The following is a 20,082-nucleotide window of genomic DNA, read 5'->3' as shown; positions in this document are numbered from 1 at the left end:
CCTGAGCTAAGACGAAATGGTAAACGCAGAAATCGGTAGCGTCCAAATGGTGTGTTGAATGTTGTTAGCTTAGATGACTCTTCCGTGAGCTTGATAGTCCAGTATCCTGATTGTGCGTCCATTACACTGAAGTAACGTGCTCCCACTAGCTTGGGTGTGATGTCATCTAGCGTTGGTAGAGGGTAGTGAGGGCGTTTGATAGCCTTGTTCAAATCTCTGGGGTCGAGACAGACTCTGAGCTTGACTGTACGTGGTTTCTCAACCACTACTAACGCGTTTACCCACTCTGTCGGTTCTGTTTCCTGGACGATGATTTCTGTATTCTCCATGCTCTGCAGCTCCTCCTTCAGGCGACTACGTAGAGCAAGGGGTATCCTTCTCGGTGGGCAAACCACAGGGGTTGCTGCTGGGTCAATTCCTTTGAAAACGTCAGCAAACTCCTCCATGACTGTCTGCTTCTCAACTGGTGCCGTCAATGATAGCACTAGCTTGACGAGGTCCATGTCTAAACATGCCTTTAGACCTAGCACTGGAGGTGCTCGAGTGTCAACAATGTAAAAGTCCAACATCACGTCGCTTTCTTTGTACTTGCATTTCATCACGCATGTGCCTTTTACAATGAGCTGCTCACCCCCATAGCTGGTCAGTCTGCATGAGGTGGGTTGTAGCTCACACTCATCCTTCAAGCTGTGATACTCACTCAGAGGAATTACATTAACCTGAGTTCCAGTGTCTAGTTTAAACATAAGCTCTGTGCCCTGTTTTCCTATCTCAATTTCTGCAAAGGCTAGCTCAGTCTCTGAAATCTGTTTTTTCTGTGACACAGAATCAATAAACAGTTCATCTGCATTTGGCTCTCTATCTGGCATTTGGCTGTCACTCACTGTGTGTACTGGTTTTCCAAAAACAGTCCTGCAAACTTTAGCAAAGTTTACCACATTTAGCACATTGCCTTCCTTTGGCAGGGCAGTGCTCCTTTTCCCCATGCACCTTGTTTCCACAATATCCACAGTTTTTGAATCGTTTTATGTCTGTGTCGCTCATTTTTAGAACTCTCTCTGTTCTTTCTGTTCTGAAACACACTCTCTGGGCGGTGTTCTTTGGTGTGTGTCTATTAACTGCGTGCACTGTCTGTTCATGCGAGCTGTTCATGGCACCGGTTATGGTTTTCAACTGTGCTTGGGCTATCTCGTGCGATCTAGCTATGTCCATAGCTTTGTCCAGCATTAGCCCGGGCCCAACATTCAAAAGTTTCTCTCTCACTTTAGCTGAATGTATTCCAAACATGATGCGGTCTCTGACCATCTCATCTTTATCTGCATATTCACAGTCTTTTACCAGCAGTTTTAACTCAGTCACAAACTGTTCAAACGACTCACTAGCTCCTTGTACTTTCTCCTGAAACTTGTACCTAGTGAATATCGTATTTGTCTTGGGCATCACATATGATTCAAAACGGTCAAAATAACTTTTCAGTACCTTTGCTTCACCCGCGGTGAGAGAGCATGTGTTAAAAATGTCTCTCCCTTTTTCTCCGATCCACAGGAGTAGGTAGCTGCATCTTTCTTCCTCCCCTTTGCTTTTCAGCGGACCCGAGAACATCAACTCCACGTGTTGCTTGAACTTGCGCCATTCTCTAGGTAAGTTCAAAAATTCCCAATCCATTCGAGGCGAGGGAGCTCCAACGATGCCCATTTACAATCCCTATTCTGACACCATGTCTTGTTTTGCAAACTTTGCATAAAAATAATAAATTGCAGGACAACGGAGTATTACAGTTTAACTCTTTTATTAAGCATTAGGTCTGTGATCTTACTCATAGCAGCACTAGTGGGGTAAGCCTGGCATTAGGACCCCTAGCCTGGGTCTTCAAAACAATAGTAGTCCTTACAGATGCCTGCAGGCCAATGACAACTCAGCATGTGATCACATGTGAATATAATAGGTATTCCTTACAGATGCCTGCGGGCCAATGATAATTCAATATGCAAATGTTACAGATTGGACTAGGATGAGGGTGAGTGTGAGGGGTGGCTATTGAGATGGGGATGTGATAATATAATATAGATAAAGAGGGATGGGTGGAGGTACAAGGTAAGTTGGTGTGAGTAAGGATGTGTAGGAGTAGGGTAGGGAAGGCAGAGTGATGGGGATGTGATGAGTGGCACAGCAGGATGAGGTTCAGTGTGGCTTTGTACTAACATTTCGTGATCTACTGAGATCATTGAAATGTTTGCGGCACTGCACCCAGGTTCTCCTGACCACATCCCTGCTTGTATTCTCCTGTGCAATGTGCAACCAGGCTGTTCTGATCTCCTGGGGAGGTCTCTTCTGCCCATGGGAAGGGAAGAGAACCTCCCTGCGTGCTGTGACTCCCTCCATAAGCATATGGAAGGAGTCATGGGAGAGCCTGGGTGCAGCCCTGCACCTCTGTGCAGTGCTTGTCAGTGTTTGCAGCTTCTCAGTGCTGCAGAACACTGACAGCACAAATGTCAAAATAAATTTGGCCATGGTCCCTTTAAGGAAACCGGCTGATGACGCATCATCAAATGACGTCACCAGACCCGCTTCCTCTAATTGGTTGGGAAACGCGCTGGGCGGACTTATCAAGCCCAATCAGGGGAAATTCATTTCAGAGGCCGGGATGGAGCCAGTAGTGGGGTCAGGACCAGCCACCGACGTCACCCGTCACGGACCTGCCGAGGTTAGCAAAATCGCAGCCTATGAGTTTAGGCGAGGCTTAATTCAGTTTCTCGTGTGTAGGGGCCTAGGACGGAAAACTCTCCTAATTTGGCAATAATTTGCAGTGCCCACTTATGGATATGGTGGTGTAGTGGTTAAGTTATTAAATTAGTAATAGTTTAATAACTGAAAGATATTAGTATTAGTAAAAAAATAGTGCTGGAGAAATTAAAGGGACTGAAAGCCAATAAATCTCCTGGACCTGGTGGCCTACATCCTAGGGTTTTGAAAGAGGTGGCTATAGAGATAGTGAATGCATTGGTTGTCATTTTCCAAAATTCCATATATTCTAGAACGGTTCCTGCGGATTGGAAGGTGACAAATGTAACCCCACTATTTAAGAAAGGAGGGAGAGAGAAAACGAGGAACTACAGATCAGTTAGCCTGACATCAGTAGTAGGGAAAATGCTAGAATCTATTATTAAGGATCTGGGAACAGGGCGCTTAGAAAATAATAATAGGATTGGGCAGAGTCAACACGGATTTATGAAAGGGAAATTGTGTTTGACAAATCTGTTAGAGTTTTTTGAGGTTATAACTAACAGAATAGATAAGGGGGAACCAGTGGATGTGGTGTATTTGGATTTTCAGAAGACATTCGATAAGGTGCCACACAAGAGGTTATTAAACAAAATTAGGGTTCATGGGATTGGGGGTAATATACTAGCATGGATCGAGGATTGGTTAACGGACAGAAAACAGAGAGTAGGAATAAATGAGTCATTTTCAGGTTGGCAGGCTGTAACTAGTGGGGTACCGTAAGGATCAGTGCTTGGGCCTCAGCTGTTCACAATCTACATCAATAATTTGGATGAGGGGACCAAATGTATTAGGGGAAAAATTCAGTATCGCCCTGTTTGGGGCGCCATTATCAGCCATGCGCAAAGTTTAGCGCCGGGCGCTAATTATCGCCTCCGACTGCAAACTTGGCTTTTATCGCCCCTGGAGGTGATTGGAGCGCTAAATCAGGCGCTTCACACCTGTCTTATGTAGGGGGTTTCTCTTGCTTGCTCTGGTCTCCTGCCAGGCTTCTTGCAATAATTACCCGTGAGTGGTTCGACCCACTCGCCCCTACGGTTCTCGACCTTGGACTTAGGTGCAGGGAGCTGTAGTGCAGAAAAACTCAATAGACCAGGTCGAATAGCACGAAATGGATGCCTTTATTGAACAGTTTGCAGCATTATAAAATACATGTCATATGCACAGATTAAAGCAACTACAAGCATGCACACATCTATAAACTTAACTCTATAGAAATGGGGAACACACGGCACATCGTAAAAGGGGTAACACATTACAATTACCCTTAACCCCCTCCCCTAGACCTAACTAAGTTTTGATTTGAGGAACTCGGGATCATGCTCACTACTTTAAGAATTTCAAAAAGGGGTTTGCAGCCTTTTGACACAGCTTTCCGTCATCACGTGGGTTTGGAAGGTTCTGGCGCAGCTTGTTTTCCTCTTGGTTCTCCTGCGATGAGCGCTCGCCGATGTGATGTTGAGACACTGGAGTGCCGGGCCCTGAGTGTCTTCTTCTCCGGCCTGGGTCGTCGATCTCCCGATGGTCTTCCCCGGGGCGGGACGCTGGTCCCAAATTGCTTTCTTTATACAGTCATAATGTCCTTCTGATTTGGAGCAGAGCTGGAGTACAGGGTGTCTTCTTCTTCGGCCTGGGTCGTCGATGATCTCCCGACAAAAGTACCCGGGCCACCCTCGTCGTCTTCCCGTCGTGGCCCGGCCTTGCCTGGCCGAGCTGGCTTCCAAGCCGAAATCTTCTCGTCGTCTTCTCGTCGTGGCCGGGCCTTGCCTGCCCGAACACCGAACACGTTCCGAACCGAAGTGCTGTGTGAAGGTCTCTGATGGTCTTGAAGCGTCTTACCGAAGAAGTTGAAGAAGCAGTACCGTACAAGTTCCGAAGCTACTGATGGAGAACTCACTGATGGACTTTACTCAATCCACAGTTATACCCTTTTGGAACATTCTTATCTCCCGCCAAATCATAGTCCTGTCTTTGTAATAATTTTGGCGGGCAGAACTCTCTGCAGGGGTGTTTTGTCTTCATAACGGGAGTCGGTGATAGCTGAACTGGCCTTCCTGGGCCGATAATGTCTTTGCTTTGTTACCGTAACTTGGTTTGTATATTGATCGGTCTGGAGATTGCCCTGGATGGCTGTTAAACGGCTTCTCTTTGTACAGTGTAATGGGCTTAAGCGTTCGTTCAATTGTCCGCCCATTTCTTGATGGGTCTCATCCTGTACTTGTAATCTAATCAATATGTATACTCAGTTCCATGAGTTTCGACTTCCCGAAACTGGTTTTCGCGGGCTTTTAATGTCCTCAATCCACAAGCCTGTCTGGCTTGCAGTAACAGAAATTCAAATGGTCCCAGAAGCTGGTCATGAGGCCTGGCGGCCATTTTGTGTGCCCTTTTATCAAAGGTTTCTCTGTACAAGCTTCTTTTGGTCAATAAAGCTGTTTTATTAACCCTAATTTCCTGCGTGATTATTTAATGAAAATTTCGCGAATCTTACACTTAAGGCGCAAAGGCCGAGCAGCGAGGCGCTAACTCAGAGCGCTAGCGAAGCAAGGAAGGGCAAATCAAAATGAACCTGCAAAGTGCTGCTCAGTACCCAAAACTCCTTCACACAGCGTTGAATCCCTCCAGAAGTCTCTTTCTCTGTCTCTCTCTCAGAATGCGTGGTGCAAAAATGTCACCAACAAAAAAAGGCAGGAAGCGGTTGCCTTTAAATAGCGCTCCCCCAGTCCCTTTCTGACATCAAAATGCTCCCCTCAACCTGTCGTTGCTAGCGGCAGGCGGTAAGGCAGGGGGCGCCACTCAATATCCGGTCCGGGGCGCTACTGGGGCGTTGCGCACTCGATTGATGTCACGATCTGCCAGCGCAGGAGATCATGGCGGTAGCGTTTAGTGCCACCGCAAAATGTCTAGTTAATTTCGTGAGCGGCGCAAATAGCGCCGCGCCCGGGCGCTAGTTGCTTTGCGCCCCATTAGCGCCCTCTTATGGCGCCAACGGGAGGCGCAAACAACTGAATTGTTCCCCCAATATATCCAGGTTTGCTGATGATACAAAGCTGGGTGGGAATGTAATTGTGAGGAGAATGCAAGGAGGCATCAAGGGGATATAGACCGGATAAGTGAGTGGGCAAGAACATGGCAAATGGAATATAATGTGGAGAAATGTGAAGTTATCCACTTTGGTAGGAAAAAACAGAAAATCAGAGTATTTTTAAATGGTGAGAGATTGGGAAATGTTAGTGTTCAGAGGGACCTGGGTGTCCTTAATTAAGAAAGCAAATTGTATTTATTACAAGAGGAATTGAGTATAAGAGTAAAGACGTCTTACTGCAATTATATAGGGCCCTGGTGAGACCACACCTGGAGTATTGTGTACAGTTTTGGTCTCCTTACCTAAGGAAGGATATACTTGCCATAGAGGGAGTGCAACGAAGGTTCACCGGACTGGTTCCAGGGATGGGGGGATTGTCCTATGAGGATAGATTGAGTAGTCTAGGCCTATATTCTAGAAGAATGAGAGGCAATCTCATTGAAACATACAAAATTCTTACAAGGCTTGACAGGGTAGATGCAGGGAGGATGTTTCCCCTGGCTGGGGAGTCTAGAACCAGGGGTCACAGTCTCAGAATAAGGGGTCGGCCATTTAGGACAGAGATGAGGAGAAATTTCTTCACTCAGAGGGTGGTGAATCTTTGGAATTCTTTACCCCAGAGGGCTGTGGAGGCTCAGTCGTTGAGTATATTCAAGGCAGAGATCGATAGATTTTTGAATATTAAGGGAATCAAGGGATATGGGGGTAGTGCAGGAAAATGGAGATGAGCTAGAAGATCAACCATGATCATATTGAATGTCAGAGCAGGCTCGAAGGGCCGAATGGCCTACTCCTGCTCCTATTTCTTATATTCTTATAGAGGCCTGGACTAATAATCCATAGAACTGAGTTCAAAGCTCACCACGGCAGTTTCAGAATTTGATTTGATTTTTAAAAAATGTGGAAATAAAAAGCTGGTGTCAGTAAAAGTGACTGTGAAGCTGTCAGATTGTTGTAAAAACCCAATTAGTTCACTAATGTCCTTTAGGAAAGGAAAGCTGCCGTCCTTGCCCGGTCTGGCCTGTATGCGACTTCAGTCCCACACCAGCGTGGTTGACTCTTAACTGCCCTCTGAAGTGGCCTAGCAAGCAATAAATGCCAGCCTTTCCAAATTCCGAGAATGAATAATAAATTAAAATGTTGCTCAGATAGACCCAAGGATAGCTGCTGTTTAAAATGGAAAAATCTCCACACTGGTACAATAAGGTTTGGGGCTGAGGAGCATTGTTGAGGCAGAGTAGAGGGAGCTTACCTGTACATCTAGCTGTGCTATAACTGATGTGGGATATGTTGATACTGACACTGGGTGCCTGAAATGCACAGAGTTCCATTCCCCAGTAACAAACATTGACCAGTACAAAATTACAAAATAATTAGATTGTTGTTGCCCACTGCGTAGGCTCATACTTGAAGAATGTCCACTTGAATGAACTAAACCGCACAGCGAGTCATTGATGTCAAGAGAGGAAAATGAGGATTAATGCATTGTTTGGCAACAATGTGGGAAAACTCTAACCATGACTTACATAGAAACATAGAAGATAGGAGCAGGGGTAGGCCATTCGGTCCCTCGAGCCTGCCCCGCCATTCAATGAGATCATGGCTGATCATCCAAATTCAGTACCCTGTCCCTGCCTTCTCCCCATATCCCTTGATCCCTTTAGCCTTAAGAAATATATCCAACTCCTTCTTGAATATATTTAATCAATTGGCCTCTACTGCCTTCTGTGGTAGAGAATTCCACAGGTTCACCACTCTCTGGGTGAAGAAATTCCTCCTCATCTCTGTCCTAAATGGCCTACCCCTTATCCTTAGACTGTGACCCCTGGTTCTGGACTCCCCGACCATCGGGAACATCCTTCCAGCGTCTAGTCTGTCTAGTCCTGTTAGAATTTTATAAGTTTCAATGAGATCCCCTCTCATTCTTCTAAACTCCAGCGAGTATAAGCCCAATCGACCCAAACTCTCCTCATATGTCATTCCTGCCATCCCAGGTATTAGCCTGGTGAACCTTCGCTGCACTCCCTCCATGGCAAGAACATCCGTCCTCAGATAAGGCGACCAAAACTGCACACAATACTCAAGATGTGGTCTCACCAAGGCCCTGTACAACTGCAGCAAGACATCCTTGTTCCTGTACTCAAACCCTCTCGCTACGAAGGCCAACATACCATTTGTCTTCTTAACCGCCTGCTGCACCTGCATGCTTATCTTTAGCGACTGGTGCACAAGGACACCCAGGTCTCGTTGCACTTCCCCTTCTCCCAATCTATTGCCATTCAGATAATACTCTGCCTTCCTGTTTTTGACGCCAAAGTGGATAACCTCACATTTATCCACGTTATATTACATCTGCCATGATTGTGCCCAATCACCCAAACTGTCCAAATCATCCTGGAGTTTCTCGGCATCCTCCTCACAGCACACACGCCCACCCAGCTTTGTGTCGTCTGCAAGCTTGGAGATATTACATCTAGTCCCCTCGTCTAGATCATTAATATATATTGTGAATAGCTGGGGTCCAAGGACCGATCCCTGCGGTACCCCACTAGTCACTGCCTGCCACTCGGAAAAAGACCCGGTTATTCCAACTCTTTGCTTTCTGTCTGCCAACCAGTTCTCTATCCAAGTCAATACCTTGCCCCCAATCCCATGTGCCTTAACTTTATACGCTAATCTCTTATGCAGGACCTTATCGAAAGCCTTTTGAAAGTCCAAATACACCACATCCACTGGTTCTCCCTTATCTATTTTACCAGTTACATCCTCAAAAATTTCCAGCAGATTAGTCAAGCACGATTTACCTTTTGTAAATCCATGTTGACTTTGTCCGATCCTCTCACTGTTTTCCAAGTGCTCTGCTATTACATCTTTTATAATGGACTCTAGCATTTTCCCCACTACCGATGTCGGGCGTACTGGTCTGTAACTCCCCGTTTTCTCTCTACCACCTTTTTTGAATAGTGGGGTAACATTAGCTACCCTCCAATCCATGGGTACTGTTCCAGATTCTAACGAATGTTGGAAGATGACCAGCAATGCATCTACTATTTCTAGGGCCACTTCCTTAATACCCTAGGATGTAGATTATCAGGCCCTGGGGATTTATCGGCCTTCAATCCCGTCAATTTCCCTAACACCATTTCCCTAGAAATACTGATTTCTTTCGGTTCCTCCCTTTCATTAGACCCTATGTTCCCCGACATCTCTGGGAGGTTATTTGTGTCCTCCTTTGTGAAGACAGAACCAAAATATGTATTTAATTGGCCTGCCATTTCTTTGTTCCCCATTATAAATTCCCCTGATTCTGACTGCAAGGAATCTACGCTTGACTTCACCAATCTTTTTCTCTTCACACATCTATAAAAGCTTTTACAGTCAGTTTTTATGTTCCCTGCAAGCTTACTCTCATACTCTATTTCCCCCTTCTTAATTAATCCCTTTGTCCTCCTTTGTTGAATCCTAAACTGCTCCCAATCCTCAGGTTTACTGCTTTTTCTGGCCAATTTATATGTCCTCTCCTTGGATCTTATGCTATCCCTAATGTCCCTTGTTAGCCACGGTTGAGTCACCTTTTTGTTTTATTTTTATGCCAAACTGGGATGAACAAATTCTGTACTTCATCCATGCGGTCTTTGAATGTTTGCCATTGCCTATCCATCGTCATCCCTTTGAGTGACATTCCCCAATCAATCCTACCCAACTCGCGCCTCATACCATCGTAGTTTCCTTTATTTAAATTCAGGACCCTAGTCTCTGAGTCAACTTCTTCACTCTCCATCTTAATGAAGAATTCTGTCATATTATGTGTAGTCCACAGTAGCTCCAACAAGCAAAAGAGAGAAAGAATTTGCATTTATTTAGCACCTTTCATAATCTCAGGATGTCCCAAAGTGCTTTACAATCAAATAAGTATTTTTTGAAGTGTAGTCACTGTTGTAATGTAGGAAGCATGGCAGCCAATTTGCGCACAGCAAGGTCCCACAAACAGCAATGTGATAATGACCAGATAATCTGTTTTAGGGATGTTGCTTGAAGGATAAATGTTCGTCAGGACACCGGGGAGAACTCCCCTGCTATTCTTCAAAATAGCACCATGGGATCTTTTACGTCTACCTAAGACAGCAGATGGGACCTCAGTTTAACATCTCGTCTGACAGCACCTCCAAAAATACAGCACTCCCTCAGTACTGCACTGGAGTGTCAGCCTAGATTATGGGCTCAAGTCCCTAGAGTGGGACTTGAACCCACAACTTTCTGACTCAGAAGCGAGAGTGCTACCAACTGACCGACGACTGATACTACTATTGTATTATATTTTCCCCTCTAAGTCACACACATCCTGACTTGGAAAAAATCCTGTTCCTTCATCATCGCTGGGTCAAAATCCTGGAACTCCCTCCCTAACAGCACTGTGGGAGTACCTTCACCACATGGACTGCAGCGGTTCAAGAAGGCAGCTCACCACTATCTTCTCAAGGGCAATTAGGAATGGGCAATAAATGCTGGCCTTGCCAACGACACCCGCATCCTGTGAATGAATAAAAAACCCAAAATAATTCAGGGAGCAGGAAGCATGGAAGGGTCAAATTTGAAAACACCCAGCCAAATGGTGTCACTTGAAGAGGTTGCTCTACCTGGTTGCCATAAGGAGCCAACTTACCTCAACCTCCCCACAGTCACACTGCTCGCCTTCCTCCACATAGCCGTTCCCGCATCTTCGCCCTCCGTACAGCATCTTCGTGTCAGGCATGTTGAAGAGACACATCCCTCCACCGTTGTGCAGATATTTCTGAAGTTCCTTTTCGTTGCATTTGTTGAACACTTTGGGGAACGGATCGCTGAAGAGTAAAAACCAGACATAAATGTATGGAATATTTACCATTGGGTCTTTGTGGCATTGCTCAGGATAAGGTGGGCGATACACTGATGTATATTGAGAGGACTGTTGTAGTGTATGTACCTTTAAGGGGAGAACTACTTTTTACAGCTCCTGTATACTGTAGTACCGGCAGTGACCACACCTGTATATAAACCCTGAGTAGGGATCTGTACAGTTAGTTTTAGAGTAACCCTCATTCAGTAAACACCTGTTGATTGTTCCCTGCAGTCTGTTGTCTAATTATTGAAGGACACATCATCAAGATACACGGATCTAACATTGGCGACGAGAAGATTCAAACCTACCTGCAACTCTGCATCACCTCCCAGGGATTTGCTCCTGGAGAACAGTGAAAGAAGAAGGCCGAGTCCAGAAGCACGGGCGTCGACCACAGGAAACCCCCCAGTCATCCAGCGGAGATTTGAGCATCACAGGGGAGGCTGTCGAGAGCCGAGCTTGGTTCTCCAGTCACGGTGGTCCAGCGAAACGGGCTGGCAACAGGTACGGCGCAGACCCTTCCTGGACAGCGGCGGCTAGAGCCGACCGACGGCACAGAAAAAGGCCGAGCAGCGTCGACGGGAGAAGGGAGAGGGTAGAGCGCACAGGGCGCAGCCGGTGTTCAGGACCGAGCGGCGTCGACGGGAGAAGAGAGAGGGTAGAGCGCACAGGGCGCAGCCGGTGTTCAGGACTGAGCGGCGTCAACGAGAGTGAGCAGAGCTCAGCCAGTGTTCAAGGGCCGAGCAGCGTCAAAGAGAGAGAGAGGCGTGCAGGAAAACACGCAGAGCGCAGCCGGTGCTCAAGGGCCGAGCAGTGTCAGCGGGGAAGAAAGGAAAGCGCGGGAGCCGCCATTTTGAGCCGCAGCGGAGAAGAAGGGAGAGCGCGGGAGACGCCATTTTGAGCCAGTTTAACCACACCCAGGGATGCCGAAGAGTGACTGTGTCACAGCGTTCGACAATGAAGTCGAAGATTGGATGACATATGTCGAACGCATAGAAGTGTACTGCAAGGCAAATGAAGTGCCAGATGACAGGAAAGCGCTGGTATTGTTGAATTCAATGGGTGCAAAAACGTATGGCTTACTGCGAAACCTAGTAACCCCAGAGAAGCCAGTGGAAAAGGATTTTGAAAACATAGTGGCAATCCTACAGGACCACTTAAACCCCACACCGCTGCTGATAGCAGAAAGATTTAAGTTTCACAAAAGGAACCAGCATAAAGATGAAAATAATGCTGAGTTTTTAACGGAACTGCGCAAGCTATCGAAACACTGCCAGTTTGGAACGGGACTAGCAGATACTTTAAGGGACAAGTTTGTGTGTGGGCTTCAAAGTGAAGGAACCCAGAAACGGCTTCTATCAGAAAAGGATCTTACGCTGGACAAGGCTTTCAGCATGGCAGTATCACATGAAGCAGCAGCACGGGGCGCGGCAGAGATACAATGGAGACCGCAAGAATATGGCACAAATGAAATGTCATACAGAACAGTGAAGTGCTTTCACTGCGGCAGAACAACACACGACCATCAGGATTGCTGGTTCAGGGACAAAGTGTGCAGACAGTGTGGGAAAATAGGACACATAGCAAGAGTCTGCAGGTCGGGAAAGAAAACCAGCAGCAAGAAATCTCCACAGGAGAAGTACAAGAAGGTACATAAGGTGACGGAGAGTAGTTCAGATGAACAGAAAAGTGATACAGACTCCGGAAGCAAGCAGCTGGGTTGTCTGAAACTACATAATGTGATCAAAACGGAGGATCACCAAACTATCTGGGTCACGCTCAAGATAGCCAGAGTCCAAGTGAAAATGGAATTGGACACAGGATCAGCCCTAACAGTCATAAACTGAAGGGACTACAATCGGCTATTCTCACATATACCCTTGAGAGATACAGAGATTGTCTTGAAGACGTACATGGGGCAAAAAGTCTACCCCAAAGGAAAAATAAGGGTGAACGTTATATATATAATGGCAAGGAAACACCAAAAATGGACCTATATGTATTGCCAGATGGAGGACCACCACTACTATGACATGAATGGATCCGGAAGATACAGCTAGATTGGCATTCCATACAAGCACTGACTGTAGATGCCAAAAAGGATGACGAAGTCACACCTGGGCGACTGTCAAAAATGCTGACGCACAAGAAGTGTTCCAGGAGGGACTCGGAACACTAAAAGGCATAACAGCGACGATCAAAATAGAGGAAAATGCAAGCCCAAAGTTTCTTAAGGCCAGACCGGTGCCTTATGCGATCCGCACAGCCGTCGAAGCAGAGCTGGAAGGTTTGGAACATTCAGGAATACTGTCCAAAGTGGACTGGAGCGAGTGGGCTACACCCATCGTTCCTGTAATGAAGAGGTCGTTGAGTAATACGCCTGGGGAACCAAAGAAGGTTCGCATCTGTGGGGACTTTAAGGTGACAGTGAACCCAGTCCTTCACACGGTACAATATCCGCTTCCGCGGATTGAAGATATTTTCGCCTCGCTATCTGGAGGGAAAAGCTTCACTAAGATTGATCTGGCCCAGGCGTAACTGCAAATGGAGGTAGCAGAAGCCTCGAAACAGTACCTCACGATCAACACTCATAAAGGTCTCTACCAATACAACCGGCTGGTGTTCGGGGTAGCATCAGCTCCGGCTATTTGGCAAAGGGCAATGGATCAAGTCCTGCAAGGGATTCCAGGGACCCAGTGTTATTTGGACGACATCCTGGTCACGAGCAAAAATGACAGTGATCACCTCGCAAACCTGGAGCAGGTGCTCACTAGATTGAAGGAATATGGGCTCCGAGCTAATCGCCACAAATGCGAGTTTTTCCAGAAGCAGATCTCGTATTGTGGCCACGTTATTGATGAAGAGGGGTTACATAAGTCCCCTGAAAAGATTGAGGCAGTAGTCAAGGCTCCAGCACCGGAAACTGTGTCACAACTGAGGTCGTTCCTCGGGCTGGTGAAATACTACCATAAGTTCTTGCCGAATTTGTCTACAGTCCTACACCCACTGAACACCCTACTGCAAACGGGGGTACCATGGAAGTGGAGTGTCGAATGTAAACGAGCTTTCCAGAAGAGCAAAGCATTGATCACATCAAAAGAGGTGTTGGCTCATTTCAACCCAGCACTACCAATTCGGTTGGCGTGTGATGCATCACCCTATGGCATTGGAGCGGTGCTGTCGCACAAATTCCCGGACGGCTCGGAGAGGCCAGTAGCCTTTGCGTCTCGGTCACTAACCTCAGCCGAGCGTAACTACGCCCAGATTGACAGGGAGGCCCTCAGCCTAGTGTGGGGAGTGAAAAAGTTCAATCACTATCTGCACGGGCAGAAGTTCACCTTGCTGACTGACCACCAACCACTTGTCTCCATCTTTAATCCAAAGAAGGGTGTTCCGGTGATGACTGCGCAACGGCTACAAAGATGGTCCCTTTTTCTAGGGGCGAACCAATATGAAATCGAGTATAAGGGCACAAAACAGCATGGAAACGCTGATGGGCTATCACGCCTGCCACTGCCTACTGCGGAGGAAGCACCAGCAGTGGACCCTGTCGAAATATTTTATTCGACTATAATTGAACGCTTGCCAGTAACTAACGCTGATATAGAGAAGGAGACCCGAAATGACCCGACACTGTCTCGGGTATATGACTTGACGGTGAAGGGATGGCCAACACATGGCCACTCACTGTTGCCAGCATTCTCATCCAGAAGAGAACAGCTGTCAGTATGCCAGGGGACCTTGATGTGTGGATCCCGAGTGGTAATTCCACCCAAGTTAAGGGAGAGAGTGCTCAATGAGCTTCACGAAGGTCATCTGGGAGGGGTGAAAATGAAAAGCCTTGCTAGGGCTTATGTGTGGTGGCCGGGGATCGATCAGCAAATCGAGGACCTGACAAAGAGCTGCTCAGGATGCCAGAAGGTCCAAAATGCACCACCACATGCCCCTCTACACCCATGGGAGTGGCCCTCATCTCCATGGCAACGGGTGCATATTGATTTTGCTGGTCCATTCATGGACTCAATGGCCTAGAAATTCAGTTAAGGCCCGCCAGCAGGCTAACGCCCAAAAGTTAGCGCTGCGCGCGGAGCCCGTTGCGACTGCCAGAAATTAACTTTTAGCGCCCCAATTCGGAACCGGGCGCTGTTCCAGGGTGTGCCCGCCTCCGCTTGGGGCGCTGAAAGTGAATTTCAGCGCTCCAGCTGCCGCTGCGCCACCCGATGCGGTGCGGCAGGCTGGGGTACTGCAGGCCTCCTCCTTCTCTTAAGGAGGAGCTGCCTGCAGCCGTGAGATCGCCGCTGGATTCTGCCGGCAAATGAGCCCGGCACCATGGAGAAGTGCTGGGCTCACGGGAATCAGCCACCAATGCCGCGGGGGGGTGGTGGAGGAGGCCGGGGAGGGAGGTGCGGGCAGGCGGCCGCCGAAAAAGCGGCCAGCCGCACCTCCACCTTAAAGCGCCCCAGTAGCGCAGCAGTACGGCCCCGTTTCACGAACGTTGTTTGCGGCCGCTGCAGAAGAGGCGGCCGCAACTAAATATGGGGTTTGGGCCAGAAGCGGGGCGGTACCGGGGCACTGCGCACACCGATGACGTCATCGGTGTCGGCGCAGCGCTACCGGCTACCGCCACCATTACCGCAGCGCTGAATATCAGCGCAACCTCTTATACTGGCGCAGAAACCCTCTTTAGGCGCCAACTGGGCGCAAAGCTTGCAGCGCCCAACTGAATTTCTAGGCCAATGTTTTTAATAGCCATGGATGCGCACTCGAAATGGCCTGAGGTGATCAAAATGTCGTCCACCAACACGGAGAAAACTATTGCAGTCCTACGGACCATATTTGCCAGGAACGGCTTGCCAGAGCAGATTTGCTCTGATAACGGACCACAGTTTGTGTCCGAAGAGTTTCGAAGATTTATGAAAAGGAATGGGGTAAGGCATTACACATCCGCCCCGTATCATCCAGCCACAAATGGATTGGCTGAGAGGTTCGTACAAACCTTTAAATAAGCAGTAAGGGCCATGTGTGATGACGACATTCCGCTGCAGCACAAGGTGGACAATTTCCTGTTAGCCTACAGAAATGCGACACATGCAGTCACCAACCAGACCCCGGCCATGATGTTCTTTAACCGAAGGTTGAGATCTCGTCTGGATTTGCTCAGACCAAATGCACGAAGAGATGTTGAGAATAAGCAATTCCAGCACATCAATGAGAAGCCGACAAGGAGCTTCAATGTAGGGCAACCAGTCTTGGCCCGCGACCACCGAACAGAGAAATGGCAACCAGGAATGATATGCACACGGCAGGGGCCACTAATGTACACAGTGGATGTTGGGGAGAACATTGTGAGACGCCATGTTGACCAGATCCTAGAGTCACAGGAACGAGTCAACCCCATGTCTCGCGTACCTGGTGATGAACCCGACATACAGATAGCATCTACCCCAGAAACAGTAGCATCGGAAGCTGATGAACCAACCGACGACAGGGGGCCAGAATCGCCTCCGCACCAAGAGCAAGACACTCAGGAAAGGCGCTATCCAGAAAGGATCAGGAAGCCTCCCCAAAGACTGAATTTATAAATAGACTATTTTCAGTTAATGTTGCATGTTAAAAGTGTTAATTGTAATTAGTTGATATTTAATTGTTAAATGAATGTTATGGTACTGTTAATCTAAAAGTGGAGGAATTGTAGTGTATGTACCTTTAAGGGGAGAACTACTTTTTACAGCTCCTGTATACTGTAGTACCGGCAGTGACCACACCTGTATATAAACCCTGAGTAGGGATCTGTATAGTTAGTTTTAGAGTAACCCTCATTCAGTAAACACCTGTTGATTGTTCCCTGCAGTCTCTTGTCTAATTATTGAAGGACACAACATCAAGATACAGGGATCTAACAACTGTTACGCCATGTAATGCACAATGAATGATTCTGCTGGGAGGGTGAAGTTATGCTTAATCTGACCTGATCCTTTAGGGCAACTTAGTCCAATTGCTGTAAATAGGCACATGCGGAGACAAGTTGATTGCTGTTGGTGAGGGATGCTTGCAGATCGATAAGGTGCTTGTGTACATCTAATTCCAGGTCAGAACAAACCAGCATGAAATGACTGCCTTTCCATCAGTTTAAGTTGTATTCTTTGCACACATTGAAATGCTGTCTGCGAGATTCACACACTGAAACTGACTCACCTCAATGCCTAATATAATTCTATACTATGAGAACTCTGGCTCCAAGCTGTCCGTCAAAGAGGACCTCAGCCAATCAATGACTGCCCCCTTCACAGAGACAGCTGTCAATCAAAGCCAAAACCCCAGAATGGGGCTTACCCTTTGACCTGTGTCCAGATGGCTTGGGACCACCCCCACAGCCATCCCGAAACAAAGCAGTAGATGGCTGAATCTCTCATAACTACATTGGAGGAAACACCCATTCATCAGTATTGAGTATAAGGAATCCCTGGCACTGACAGTCGGGTTGCCAACCCTCCAGGATTGCCCTGGAGTTTCCAGGAATTAAAGATTAGTCTCAAGGACTCTGCTACAAACAACACAGGAGAAAAATTATAGTGGCATTAAGAATATTGTGCATGATTTTCTAATTTTCTTTGAACGCATTCATTTATTAGTTTTAAAAACATTTGTGATGGGATAAAAAGGCTGTTTGACTGACAGTCATTCATTATCGAATTGGGTAATGAAGAGCATTTTTGCTTTCCAATAGGTGTGGGAAGGCGGTGCCCTGTGAGGATGGACGTGTCGGGTGACCAAAGGGTGAGGCAGGAGATCTTGTGATGAGATCTCCAGGAACTCATCCAACCAGGGTTGGCAACCCAAACGGACAGGGCTGTTTACGCCTCCTACCTCCCTGTCTGCCATAACTAGAACTGAAATGGGGCGATTTGAACCCTACCCAGCCGGTGATAACTGGGCGTGTGGCTTGGTTGAAATCGCCCGGGTTACTTGCCCGCCCTCCAGCCGCCCGCCGATCCTGTTTTTTACGCAGGCTTTTGATGGGGCGGCTAAGCCAACGGGGTCCTTGTTTAAATATGCAGATCAGGGAACGATGGTGTCATCATGCCCCTCTCCATCTGAAGAGAGTCAGATCCTGCCGGAAAGATGGAAAGGCCCAAATGGGGACGTTTCTTTCCTTTTCTTTGCGGGGCCAGGAGGAGTAGGCATGCTTATAGAAGCCCCTCAGTTAAAGTTTAGGCCTCCCCTGCCCCGTACTCCCTTCCCTCCCTCCCTCTCTCCCGCGAGACCTTCCTGAAATCCCCACCACACAGTTACCCGAGTGCTCGTGGCTGCCCGATTTTCCAGAGGCCACCAGCTCTGGGCGGGAAGTGTGACCTGCGGCATGTCACTGAGGCCCGGGAGTTAAAATAGGCCGGACCAGATTTCTGCAGCAGTGTGTTTCCAACTCACCTCGCCACCCACTCACCCAAAAACCATGTGGAGTTACAATTGGGGCTAATGTCTCGCACCCAGTCTGCATTAACATGTGAGAACCATAAAGACTGCCAACCCAATGCTTATTAATTCACCTTCATCTGCCAGAACATAATGTGTACTTTCTGCATAATACAGAGTGTAGCTCACAGAAAACCACAATTAGCGCTATATGCGCTGTTTGTAAAAAAGCTGTACAAGTTAAAAAAATCAACAAAGACAAAAAAAATAAGCTTTTGTCACAGGTGGGTTAGGGCAGGAGCTGAGGCTGAGACTGGGCCCTGGACCGAGGTCTGGCTGGGTCAGGATAGCCTGGCCAGTGGGTGGGAAAGGAGGCTCCACGTCAGGATAAAACTTAAGCTGCTCCAAAATACATGGCAGGGGCCAGGAACGCTTAATGGAACGGCTCAGTTGGGCTGCATCAGTCGGATACTCCGAGCCTGTCATGGAGTGGCAGCTGATGCAGTGTTGGGGCGAGAGCCCTAGGAGCACACGGACAGTTGATGGGGCCACATCCAGAGATAAGTTTCGAAATGCAGATGTAAATGCAATTCAATGAACGCCTGAAAGTGGCGGGGACATAGGAACACCTTGGAGAAGGGACAGCTGAAGCCTGGAAGCAGAGGTCAACTGGGAAACAGCAACAGCCAGGCTGCGGAGTGGGAACAGACAGAGCAGCCAAATGTTATTCTGGGATTGATTCTCCGCATCAGATTGGCTCATGCTAACCATGTGACCAAAGGTATCGCACGAAGGACTCTTTAGTCATACCGTCCAAGACTTTTCATAGAATTATAGGTTACAGCACAGAAACAGGCCATTCAGCCCATCAACCCTGTGCCAGCTCACATTTTACTTCCCTTTCCTCTCCACTTCTGAAGGTGCTGCCTCTTTAATAGAGGGCTCCATGGGGACTAGCAGCTCTCCAGTACCTCGCCCAAGTGCCCAATCTCCAGCTGTGTGCCCAGGCAGTGAGTGTCAGGACACTATTTCACTACCATGGGCATCACTAAGAAGCCTGAACATTGCCTTACCTGACATCCATACAAATAGATTTTCCTCAGGGGGTGTGGGGAAGGGGGGTGAGATAGGGAGTTTGGGCTGATTTTTCCCACCACCCAGCCCAAAAAATTAAAACTGATTGAGACTAGATAATTCAGTACAGACCGGAGATTTAACCTAGGACCTTCCTACCATTTATGTATCAATGGAATTGAGATACAGGTCAGCCATGATCTAACTGAATGGTGGAGCAGGCTCGAGGGACTGAATGGCCTACTCCTGTTCCTAATGATCCTATAACTCAGTTGCATAGCAGACATCGAACATAATTACTGAGCCCCTGCAAAGCCACATATCTGTGTTTTGGGGATTCATTCCCCATTAATATCTGGCCAGCAGGTGCACAGTCAATGATTTCATTCATCTGCAGGATTGCAAATGGAAACCTTTGGTCTGACTCATGTCAAAGTGCATCGGTCTATCGGATACCCTTAACCAGAGGATGCACTCACCAACAATGTTAATGGGCGGTTCTTCTGTACAAGTATTCCAAATAGTTTGTGCTTCAATATGGTCAACCGGGTTTTGTTGCTAAATGTTCTAGCTGACCCCCCTTTCCCCTGTGGCATTGCTCACGGGTAGTCTGGAATTGACTGCGCCATGGTGATGTTTAGCTGTTGACATGGAGCTATGTTTAACCTGCCCTGACCCTTTAGGATCACTGCTCGGGTATTTTCTGTGGGGAAAGTGGTGTTAATAGGAACATCCTGAAGTCAATTCTTGAGGGAACTTTCTGGAGCTTGGCTGCAACCCGTTAATCCTCGGCTCATGCCATTTGGGAAGAAGCTAGGTTAGCAACATCAGAAAAGCAGCGGGAAATGAC

The 20,082-nt window shown here is 47.6% G+C and overlaps 1 protein-coding gene across 1 annotated transcript in view; it reads right to left on the bottom strand.

Moving 5' to 3' along the window:
* The window catches only part of adam19b (ADAM metallopeptidase domain 19b), a 377,796-nt gene that overhangs the window by 58,025 nt on the left and 299,689 nt on the right, over positions 1-20,082 (bottom strand). The window contains exon 12 of the mRNA XM_085994041.1: positions 10,530-10,707. Coding sequence (XP_085850167.1) covers positions 10,530-10,707 — 178 coding nt within the window. The remainder of the gene's footprint in view (positions 1-10,529; positions 10,708-20,082) is intronic.

This window comes from Somniosus microcephalus, chromosome 8, assembly GCF_052327205.1.
Source record: "Somniosus microcephalus isolate GS21.2 chromosome 8, FLI_Smic_1.0, whole genome shotgun sequence".
NCBI lineage: Eukaryota > Metazoa > Chordata > Chondrichthyes > Squaliformes > Somniosidae > Somniosus > Somniosus microcephalus.
The sequence above is the reverse complement of the archived record's forward strand: the minus strand, read 5'-3'. Positions and strand labels throughout refer to the sequence as shown.